Genomic DNA, 12301 nt, shown 5'->3' with positions numbered 1-12301 from the left:
ACAGCTCAAGGAGAGAACTACATACATTTACAGTGTGTGTGAGAGTGCACATAGTAAAGACACACATGTATGCACACGGTAGATTCACAAAAACACTCAATGTATGCACACACAATCACGCACACACAAACCAAATACACACACATGCAAATCCATACCCTGGCATTGATTACACACAAAATAACACACACATATTCACACGGGGGAAGCTTTTAGAATTGAACAGGTGAACAATAGTTGCAGGTTCAATCCACTGTTGGAGCAAGGTTGGAACTTGGGAGGCCATATACTTAATATATCCATATCGATTCATAATTAAGATGGCACACAAGGTAGGTTTGGACAGTTCCAAATAGAGGCAGGTACTGTATTGTACACACACAGGGATGTCTAGCGATTTAGCCTGGTCCCAGAACTGTTTCTGCTGCCTTGCCATCTCCTATAGTCATTGTCACGCCAATGGCACAAACAAATCTTGGACCAGGCTCCATACAATTGGCTCAAGAGCCAGGAGAACCACAAGAGGACCAATCACAAGAGTGACAAGAGGGTGAAGTCTCAAGGTCAAGGAGTCACCAGTCAAGGTTAATTTACTGTTACCTTTAATGGCCCTCTGAACTTTGACTTTATGACAACAAGTAAAAAGAAAAGAGAAGGATGTCTACTTCAGCCATTAAAGTACACCTTGTTATGAGCTAATTAACAAGATATTTCTGTAAGAACTACAATGCTACTGTACTATATACAGTATATTCTTAAAATATCCTTATAACTTGTGTCCAATTTGAGGACAGTAATGTCAGTGTGGAAGAGAGTAAAAACAATTAAAGCATCTGCCTGAAAGAGGAAATGACATCATAAGGACTGGACTTACCTCCAGCCATACGGAGCACCCCGTCCAGTGCAGGATGCACCTCTGTGCCCAATTCCACATGAATATTCCCTCCAAGCAGAGGACCCACATCTGAGGATGGGGACATTGCATTATTATGTATCAGGGTTGGGGTCAATTACATTTCAATTCAGTTAATTCAGGAAGTAAACAGACGTTCAAATTCAAATTCCTCTCATAGAAAAGCAATAGAGAAAAATGTGAATTACAGTTGACTTCCTCAATGAACTGAATTGAACTGAAATTGACTCCAACTCTGTTATGTATCTAGGGGACCTGATATGGCCATAGATTCATAGTTTTCTGCAACAGACAATAGACTGAACAGAGACAATATGGACTTACTATCTAGGTCAGAAATGACTGTGTACTTGGCAGTGGCATATTGTGCTATTAGGTAATCAATTTGCTGTGAAAAGAAGAGCAGAATAAAGTTACAGAAACGCAGGACTCTTTTTTTAGTCAGAGATTGTGTTACTCTGTCAGCCTCTCTCTATCTCTCGCACACACACACACGCACACGCACACGCACACGCACACGCACACGAGGACGTTTAATCTATCCATCTCTTACACACCTACAGTTAACTGTCATTGAAGCTGCCGTAAAAAGGCTGTACCGTTGGCGTCTCATTGGCAAAGGTCTGCAGGTCCTTCAGGTTGCTGCGAACCAGTCTTTTCATGCCTTCCAGCTGGGAGCTCAGGTTCTGGTTAGCTGCATACGCACACAGTACTCCAGCCCTGCAGACAGACAACAAACACAACCACACAGAACATTAAATGATTTATAGGCTATAGACACACTAAGCTAAGAGTGTTTTAAATATTCTAATCCAGATATTTTAAGCTTTATGGCTACATTTATACAACTAAAATTGTATTGGTCACATACACATATTTAGCAGATGTTATTGCGGGTGTAGCGAAATGCTTGAGGCAGACCAATTCTGATATTTTTCCACTAATTGGTCTTTGGAACAATCAGATCAGCTCTTTTGCCAATAATTGGGCAAAATATCAGAATTGAGCTGCCTGTGTAAACACATCCTTATGATTTTATTGAAAGAGAATTCATGTCAAGCTTTCATTCACATCTTTTGTCAGTTGTGAATACTACACAGACCTCTTTGTTTGCCATAGAAACCATCAATTACATTGTAAAACCCACAACATTCTAGAAACAGAATCAACATTCCCCCCACAAACACCTTAATCTTCTGAGAAGACAGGTAGTATTAAGACACTCAATGGATCTGTATGACAATGGCTACTAGTCTGACTCCAAGTATCAGTCTGACAAGGAAGGGTCTGATCCTCAGGCTTTTGAGTCTGACTTTGACTTGGATTCAGATGACCAGTTAGAACAGTCCAGAGAGGTGAAGTCCCAATGGTCAGGACCGATGCCCTGAGGGTTGAGGAGGACCAGTTAGAACAGTCCAGAGAGGTGAAGTCCCAATGGTCAGGACCGATGCCCTGAGGGTTGAGGAGGACCAGTTAGAACAGTCCAGAGAGGTGAAGTCCCAATGGTCAGGACCGATGCACTGAGGGTTGAGGAGGACCAGTTAGAACAGTCCAGAGAGGTGAAGTCCCAATGGTCAGGGCCGATGCCCTGAGGGTTGAGGAGGACCAGTTAGAACAGTCCAGAGAGGTGAAGTCCCAATGGTCAGGACCGATGCCCTGAGGGTTGAGGAGGACCAGTTAGAACAGTCCAGAGAGGTGAAGTCCCAATGGTCAGGACCGATGCCCTGAGGGTTGACCAGAGAGACCAGAGGGCCTGCCTATGTCCTCCTTGCTCCTCAGGTGGTTCCATCATGGGTCACCTGATTGAGAAGGGAGGCAGAACCAGAAGGACTCACCCAGCCAGTTCCCTGAGTGATGTTGAGCATCAAATTTATCAAGAAAATATCATCCCATACAATATTTGTGAAGACATATGGTGTCTTTTAGTGAGTCTGGTTGTGTGTATTCTCTTTCATTCTGTAGGTTAGAGAGGTTTGTATGTGAAGTGTCTAGAGTCTCCCATAAGAGAGGACCAGATGGTTCCACCCTCCAAGAGAAAGGGAGGACCATGGGTCACCTGTAAGAGGACCAGGGTGTCCAGCCCTTCTAGTAGCCCAGGCTGTTCCAACCAGAGGAATCATCATGGAAGAAACGAAAGAGTTAGTCTATTTAAAAAAATATCTCTTTTCAATCTTGTGTTTAAATTTTTTTTTTTTAATCTTGTGTTTTACATTTTTGTGTCCTAGGGTGACTTGAAAGGCTCTTAAAATCAAATGTATTGTTATAATTATTAGGTCCATTGAGGACAGTGACAGTGCCATCGTCCCAAGGCTCAACTGTAAGAGGACATGGGAATCAGACCTTTGCCCAGGAAGTTCTGAGTCCGAGGGAACCAATCGGGAAGAAACAGAGGGTCTGAATAGGGCTCTAACTTAACCGATGTCCACCAATCTCAACTGAACTTTCAAGTCAAAAGTCATGTCAGAGGTCAATATCAATAATCTGAGGGCCCATGCCAAACTTCTCAACCTCCTGATGGGGAAGAGGTACTGTCGCTCCTTCTTCACGAATGGTCGCGCGTGTGGACCATTTTAAGTACTTGTAAGATTAGGACACTCTCATCCCGCTCCACTGCAGCACCATCGACTTGTTCCGAAATGGACCTGAAGACTAGACCCATTCTGTATAGACCTGGTCAGATCCATACCCGGTTCGATCTGAGTGAGGGAAGCATCAGATTTTCTTTATTAACCAGAGCTGATAAAGTTCAAGAGGGAGAGAGAGGTTCAGGTGCCACTCAAGGAGGCGGGGGAGGGGCCGTAGCCTACTGGGAGTAGTGACATGCGGAGCAGGGAGGGAGAGACGAGGGACAGCAACCAACCAAGCGGACTTGTGCTGTAGTAGACTAATAGCTGCCATAGCTAGATTATTTATCATCAAATATGATTACGTAGTACCTGTCTTGACTGCAGCAAACCAGGAGACGCTAGCTAACATTAGCTAGCTAGGCTAATTGAGGCTCCAGTGCATTCTCATCCATTTAACATTACATTTAAGTCATTTAGCAGACGCTCTTATCCAGAGCGACTTACAAATTGGTGCATACACCTTATGACATCCAACATTTATAAATAACAACAACTCCATCCAGAATATTAAGTAGCAGCCTACCTGTTGACTCTTGTTCGTTGTAGCCTATCCTTCTCCTTTAACTTTTAATTCAGTCAGTTTAATTTCATCTTCCATTGATTGGATATCTCCTAACTTTTGCCACACAAGGAGGCTCTATGACTGAAGGGGATTACTAATAACACAGTACAGCAGAAATGTCCAGTATTTGCAACACCCTTTTGATTAAATTTGTCACGAATGAACTCTACCTCAACTCTGCCTATTTCTACAGATGGAGAGGACTGTAGTTGCTTTTTCTAGAAGCCAGCCTCGTCGTTTGATTGGGAGACCACGATTGGTTAGGTTTTACCTGTTCTGACCTGTTCAAACTCTGTTTGTGTGTGAGATATTATCTATCCTAACTGCAATTGGTAATAGAACAGTGGCTGTGTGTGTATGTGTATGGAGCCAGCACATAGAGACTTGCAAGATGATGTGATGAAGTCCAGACTGACAGACGGGCTTGATACTGATGTCTCTAAATGGAGGGAGACCTGGCACTCAGCATTAACATTTTACTAGACACAACTTTTACTTGTATTGTATTTTTTAATTATTGAATTGAATGGTATCAGTCAATATGTGGAGGGAGAAACCCTGTCTATTCTGCAACAGGATCAGGGAACTCCTGTTGTATACGGGACACCATACAGGTAAGTATGACAACTCTGACATGATTGCCAATGTAGCCCCATTATGACCAGACAAAATGCAGATAGGCACAGTATCTGTATCAGCTGGGAATGACAATGGAAGGTGAACATTGTTATATTAGCAGAACACTGCTTCTATGGTATTATGTAAAAGGTTATGTAAAAAAAGGTACATGGACCTGTTACTACGTTTGAAATATATCAAAATGCTTAGTTTAGAATATCTACATAAATTCAGCAATTGCATTCTTTTCATATTCCTCTGCAGGCTACTGACCTATTCAAAGCTTCCTCCGGCATCTCACCAAACATCTGCCTGTACTTATTGAACTCAACCCGCAGGAGGTTTGCTTGTTGTGATTGAGTTTGGGGAAACCGCTGCAGGCAAGGTTCTGGCAGATGGGTGTGTCTTGGTGGTGGCAAGGACACACCCAAGAAACACCCACCACACCTCCAAGCCAACTCACGTTTGGCTTCTGTCATGGCCGCCAGCATTTCTTGAGGAGCAAGCCAAAAAATTAGGCCAAATCAGTGGGGTGCAGTTCCCCTTTAATGGAAGCCTTGTATGATAGCATATAGCATGAATGCCAGCAGGTGGCAGTACAAGCGTTCCACATGAACAAAGTGCATTACACAAACAATATTGTACTGTATCTCATCTGTAGAAATTGCTAAATGTTTTCTAATAAATAGCAAACAGTTAAATAAACAGACATTCTGACACATTTCTATGTGAGTCTGTTTTCCTATGGGTGTTGAATGTTTGATCTATTGAGAAGAATCAGTGCATATTGTCAAATTTGGAGTGTGAGCTTCATGTCTGTGTTAGGACATTGTTAGGACATTGAGATAATTTGAGTCACTCATAGGTGTGTACTGTACAGTGTGTTTGTGTGTGAGTGTTTTGTGTGTGTGTGTGTGTGTGTGTGTGTGTGTGTGTGTGTGTGTGTGTGTGTGTGTGTGTGTGTGTGTGTGTGTGTGTGTGTGTGTGTGTGTGTGTGTGTGTGTGTGTGTGTGTGTGTGTGTGTGTGTGTGAACATTGTGCACTGAACAAAAATATAAACGCAACATGTAAAGTGTTGGTCCCATGTTTCATGAGCTGAAATAAAAGATCCCACACATTTTCTATATGCACAAAAAGCATATGTTGTGCACAAATGTGTTTACATCCCTGTTAGTGAGCATTTCTCCTTTACCAAAATAATCCATCCAACAGGTGTGGTATATCAGAAAGCTGATTAAACAGCATGATCATTACACAGGTGCACCTTGTGCTGGGGACAATAAAAGGCCAATTTTGTCACAAAACTCAATTCCACAGATGTCTCAAGTTTTGAGGGAGCACGCAACTGGCATACTGACTGCAGGGATGTCCACCAGAGCTGTTGAAAGAGAATTGATTGTTAATTTCTCTACCATAAGCCGCCTCCAAAGTCATTTTATAGAATTTGGCAGCATATCCAAATGACTATTGGCTAACGTAGGTTGTATGGACATTATGCTACTGTACTAGGGCAAGGCAGTAGGCATGGAGGCATGCGGATCAACGGAGAATCAAAATGGCTACCAGATGACAAAAGCCTCTTGTGCAACTCTCTCTCGTTCCTTCCCTCAGTCTCTCACTGTAATTTCCCCTCTCACGTTATTTTCTCTCTCTTTCCGTCTGTCTCTCCAATTCATTCTAACTCTCCCGCTCTCTTTCTCTCTCCAGCTCTCTGTCAGCGTTGTCCAGCAAGGTCAGCGGAATCTCTACCGATGAACAAAGGGGCTTTGAAGATGGCAGCAAGTGAATTCCCAACTCCTTGTGAGTGAGTGTGGAAGAGAATGGACCCTGATCTAGTGCCTAGATTATAATCTGAAACTGTAGCTCACACCAGAGCAGGGAAACTGACAACAGACTACAGAGTGTGCTACCCCATTCAACGAGTAAACAAAACAAATATTTCAGTCGGAATGAGAAAAACGGAAACTCATCTTGAGATAGTTAGCTATATGTTAAATAACAATATGCTGTGTGAAATGAATGTCTACAAGAGGAACAAAGTCAATGAGACATGAAAATATGACCACAGGAAACAAGTTATGATAACTGTGAAAACAAACAGTGTTAGCCTATAGAAATGAATATAGGCCAGTACTCTGAGCAGTGTAGCATTACACGGTCTAGTAGCTCCATGGCTTTGCATGGCCTAACAATGGCCTGTATTCAGCTGTGTTGTGCTAGGACAGGACAGTGCTTTCTCAGTCCTCTCTTTATCTCTCTCCAGTCTCTAGAGACCCCATTCCATATTCTCTGTGAATGACAGGGGTGGTCAAAACTCAGGATATGAAGCCCTATCCTCCAGCTAATTGAGCCAAAAAGATACTGACGAATAGCTGATCAACTGAATCAGATTGGAGCAAGGCTGGAGCAAAAGCCTGCATACCCAGATAGTTCTCCGGGAGTAGGGTTGGCCATTGTTACTCTACATGTAGGACTTCTTAACAGGCACTGACCCATAGTCTCACAAACTGGTCTACAAGATGTAGCACAGAGTAAGATGCACCACGGAGTAAGATGTAGCACGGGGTAAGATGTAGCACAGAGTAAGAAGTAGCACGGAGTAAGAAGAAGCGTGGAATAAAATGCAGCACGGAGTAATCAAATCAAATCAAATCCAAATGTATTTGTCACATACACATGGTTAGCAGATGTTAATGCGAGTGTAGCGAAATGCTTGTGCTTCTAGTTCCGACAATGCAGTAATAACCAACAAGTAATCTAGCTAACAATTCCAAAACTACTACCTTATAGACACAAGTGTAAGGGGATAAAGAATATGTACATAAGATATATGAATGAGTGATGGTACAGAGCAGCATAGGCAAGATACAGTAGATGGTATTGAGTGCAGTATATACATATAAGATGAGTATGTAAACAAAGTGGCATAGTTAAAGTGGCTAGTGATACATGTATTACATACGGATGCAGTAGATGATATAGAGTACAGTATATACGTATACATATGAGATGAATAATGTAGGGTATGTAAACATTATATTAGGTAGCATTGTTTAAAGTGGCTAGTGATATATTTTACATCATTTCCCAGGTAAGTAAGATCTAGCACGGAGTAAGAAGCAGCACGGAGTAAGAAGCAGCACGGAGTAAGATGTAGCACGGCGTAAGATGTAGCACGGAGTAAGAAGCAGCACGGTGTAAGATGCAGCACGGAGTAAGATGTAGCACGGGGTAAGATGTAGCACGGAGTAAGATGTAGCACGGGGTAAGATGTAGCACGGAGTAAGGTGTAGCACGGAGTAAGGTTTAGCATGGAGTAAGATGTAGCATGGCGTAAGATGTAGCACGGAGTAAGGTGTAGAATGGAGTAAGATGTAGCACGGAGTAAGGTGTAGCACAGAGTAAGATACAGCATGGAGTAAGATGTAGCACAGAGTAAGATGTAGCACGGAGTAAGATGTAGCACGGCGTAAGATGTAGCACGGAGTAAGATGTAGCACGGAGTAAGGTGTAGCACAGAGTAAGATACAGCATGGAGTAAGATGTAGCACAGAGTAAGATGTAGCACGGAGTAAGATGTAGCACGGAGTAAGGTGTAGCACAGAGTAAGATACAGCATGGAGTAAGATGTAGCACAGAGTAAGATGTAGCACGGAGTAAGATGTAGCACGGAGTAAGATGTAGCACGGAGTAAGATGTAGCACGGAGTAAGATGTAGCACGGAGTAAGATGTAGCACGGAGTAAGATGTAGCACGGAGTAAGATGTAGCACGGAGTAAGATGTAGCATGGAGTAAGATGTAGCATGGAGTAAGATTTAGCATGTAGCATGGAGTAAGATGTAGCATGGAGTAAGGTGTAGCACAGAGTAAGATACAGCATGGAGTAAGATGTAGCACAGAGTAAGATGTAGCACGGAGTAAGATGTAGCACGGAGTAAGGTGTAGCACAGAGTAAGATACAGCATGGAGTAAGATGTAGCAGAGTAAGATGTAGCACGGAGTAAGATGTAGCACGGAGTAAGATGTAGCACGGAGTAAGGTGTAGCACGGAGTAAGATGTAGCACGGAGTAAGATGTAGCACGGAGTAAGATGTAGCACGGAGTAAGATGTAGCACGGAGTAAGATGTAGCATGGAGTAAGATGTAGCATGGAGTAAGATGTAGCATGGAGTAAGATGTAGCATGGAGTAAGGTGTAGCACAGAGTAAGATACAGCATGGAGTAAGATGTAGCACAGAGTAAGATGTAGCATGGAGTAAGATGTAGCATGGAGTAAGGTGTAGCACAGAGTAAGATACAGCATGGAGTAAGATGTAGCACAGAGTAAGATGTAGCACGGAGTAAGATGTAGCATGGAGTAAGATGTAGCATGGAGTAAGATGTAGCATGGAGTAAGATGTAGCACGGAGTAAGGTGTAGCACAGAGTAAGGTGTAGCACGGAGTAAGATGTAGCACGGAGTAAGATGTAGCATGGAGTAAGATGTAGCACGGAGTAAGATGTAGCACGGAGTAAGATGTAGCACAGAGTAAGATGTAGCACGGAGTAAGATGTAGCATGGAGTAAGATGTAGCATGGAGTAAGATGTAGCACGGAGTAAGATGTAGCACAGAGTAAGATGTAGCATGGAGTAAGATGTAGCACAGAGTAAGATGTAGCACGGAGTAAGATGTAGCATGGAGTAAGATGTAGCATGGAGTAAGATGTAGCATGGAGTAAGGTGTAGCACAGAGTAAGGTGTAGCACGGCGTAAGATGCAGCACGGAGAAAGTTGTAGCACAGAGTAAGATGTAGCCTTTTCATATTGTGCTCAGAGGTTAGAGTACCCACTAATTATAGGCCATAAAATAACAGCTGTGTAACGCAGTACAAGTTAGATTGAAATCAATAGGTCTTGGTTTTGTTGCGGATGTGATGTCTGGTATTTTGAAGCCGGATCACATGTATAATAAATAGCCAATAAAGTATTCTTCTTCTTTAATGGCACATTTACTGATATGACCTTTAGTCGAAAGGGTCAAACAAACAGCAAAACAGTGTAGCACCATGCTTTGTGTGAATACTGAACAATTCCATGAGTGTTTGGTTTAAAATGATGTGTAATATGAATGGATACTACTGGTTTAGAGAGACACACAGCCTGCCCTACATACCACAGTACTGGGCTGAGCACTTAGGCTAAGGAAAGGAAGTGACTGCTATCATCTTTCAAAATGATTTAATCTTTAATATCATTATCCATTTTGTTTTCATTAAAATACACTTTACTATATGAAGGACCTGTATAAAGTGGTGCTATACTTCATGAGCTAGTAATCTACAAGGCAAGAGGTTTTATGATTAATGGAGATGAATAAAATTACATCGTGAATGGCACAGTATGTCATTATTATCACTACAGACAACTATATATAAAGGCAACAAGCACACACATACTACAAATTATATCAGGGGCCGGCAACAGGCGGCCCGCGGACTATAACAGTCCCGCAAGTGACTTTTCTGGGCCCCTCAATGTTTTTAGCAACAAAATAAACTAATTTTGATCACCAGGAATTCAGTTAAAATTGTGTTAATTCAGGAAATCTGTTCCCAAGTATTTCCAGAAATTAAAAAAAGAGATATGTGATCATGTCTCAATGTAATCAAGGTGTGAAATTATGGTTATTTTCAAATACATTCTCTTTTTGGGCTTAGTTGTGGTCAATTTGTAGTGTACACCCACCCGTACATGTTACGGCTCTCGGCGAAAGGAGTGGACCAAAGCGCAGCGTGGAAAGGGTTCACGATTTATTTTTATTTTTTTAAACACTCAAACAAAATAACCAAAGTGAAAATGAAAGCGCACAGTTCTGTCAGGTACAGACACTAAACAGAAAACAAGATCCCACAAAACCCAATCAGAGACAGATAGACAGCTGCCTCTGATTGGGAACCACACACACACACACGGCCAAAAACAAAGAAATAGAAAACATAGACTTTCCCACCTGAGTCACACCCTGACCTAACCAAACATAGAGAATAATGAGGATCTCTAAGGTCCGGTGCGTGACAGAACATCCGTTACGATATAAATCGGTCCGTAGCTGTATCTAGTTGCCTACCCATGAATTATATCAACTATTTTCATTTACAAAACATTTATTCTTTACTTTTGAGCACATTACTTTGGAATTCCATTTTCAAAAATAACAAAAGGCCACACTCAAAACCTGAGCGCAGCTCAGCAACATCTCCTATAAAGAATTAATCAGCTAGTGAATACATAATTCAGTGTTATGGTAGCTAAAAAGCTTTCACACTGCAACATGCAATTTAGCCTCCTAGTGTCGTGTCATGTTGTCATTGTCAGTTCAGAGCACCTAACATAAAGTAAAGTACACAGTAACATAGGGGTGTGTGTGTGTGTGTGTGCAGTGCACTTACAGGAGGCATCACATTCCTTACCCTACAAGGACCCTGGGTAGTCATACTGTATAATGGAAGACAATGGGTGTTTCAGGCCTTGATATATAGTCTTAGACTGCAAGACTGATACCAATGTTAGCATCCATGACTCCATACCAAGTATCCTTGGTGGTTGGTTGCTCAAGGTTGTATAAGAGCTGTATCAACTCCTGTCCTAATTACGAATCCACTATTGCATATTGGTATCATCATAATGCATTACTTACCAGACTTGTCATAAGCACCTATGGTTCCCTAATACTGTCTTACTATCATAGTGAAAAGGGGCTTTAAGGTAGACATGGGGTGACCAGACTATTTACTTAGTCCTTATTAGGTTATTATCCCCAGCTTAACAAAGCTAATTTTGTGCAGACATACAATAGCAGCTGCTGGTTTAGCTTGGTCATGTGTCTTCTCTATCGGTAAGTCTAATGGACAGCACACAAGCAAAAGTAAAGTAAAGACTTCTTGAAACAATGGTGTTAACACTGCCGACACCACATGTTCCAATGGGGCTACTTAACACAACTGAAACCACATGTTACAATAAGGTTAACACTGCCGACACCACGTTACAATAGGGTTAACACTACCAATACCACATGTTACAATGGGGCTACTTAACACAACTGAAACCACATGTTACAATAAGGTTAACACTGCCGACACCACGTTACAATAGGGTTAACACTGCCGACACCACATGTTACAATGGGGCTACTTAACACGACTGAAACCTCATGTTACAATAAGGTTAACACTGCCGACACCACATGTTACAATAAGGTTAACACTGCCGACACCACATGTTACAATAGGGTTAACACTACCAATACCACATGTTACAATGGGGATACTTAACACAACTGAAACCACACGTTACAATAAGGTTAACACTGCCGACACCACATGTTACAATAGGGTTAACACTACCAATACCACATGTTACAATGGGGCTACTTAACACAACTGAAACCACACATTACAATAAGGTTAACACTGCCGACACCACATGTTACAATAGGGTTAACACTACCAATACCACATGTTACAATGGGGCTACTTAACACAACTGAAACCACACGTTACAATAAGGTTAACACTGCCGACACCACATGTTAACCTATG

General features: G+C 42.1%; 1 protein-coding gene across 12 annotated transcripts in view; it reads right to left on the bottom strand.

Moving 5' to 3' along the window:
- LOC123993527 (prominin-1-A-like) overlaps window positions 1-12301 on the bottom strand; it is a 112644-nt gene that overhangs the window by 33959 nt on the left and 66384 nt on the right. For 7 of the 12 annotated variants that reach the window (XM_046295765.1, XM_046295768.1, XM_046295771.1 and 4 more), the window contains 4 exons: window positions 1513-1633; window positions 1238-1301; window positions 875-964; window positions 601-624 (listed from right to left, as the gene is read on the bottom strand). In XM_046295765.1, the coding sequence (XP_046151721.1) occupies window positions 601-624; window positions 875-964; window positions 1238-1301; window positions 1513-1633 (299 nt within the window). The remainder of the gene's footprint in view (window positions 1-600; window positions 625-874; window positions 965-1237; window positions 1302-1512; window positions 1634-12301) is intronic. The other 5 variants (XM_046295767.1, XM_046295773.1, XM_046295769.1 and 2 more) reach the window with 1 other exon arrangement.

The sequence above is a fragment of the Oncorhynchus gorbuscha genome, linkage group LG13, assembly GCF_021184085.1.
Source record: "Oncorhynchus gorbuscha isolate QuinsamMale2020 ecotype Even-year linkage group LG13, OgorEven_v1.0, whole genome shotgun sequence".
NCBI lineage: Eukaryota > Metazoa > Chordata > Actinopteri > Salmoniformes > Salmonidae > Oncorhynchus > Oncorhynchus gorbuscha.
The sequence above is the reverse complement of the archived record's forward strand: the minus strand, read 5'-3'. Positions and strand labels throughout refer to the sequence as shown.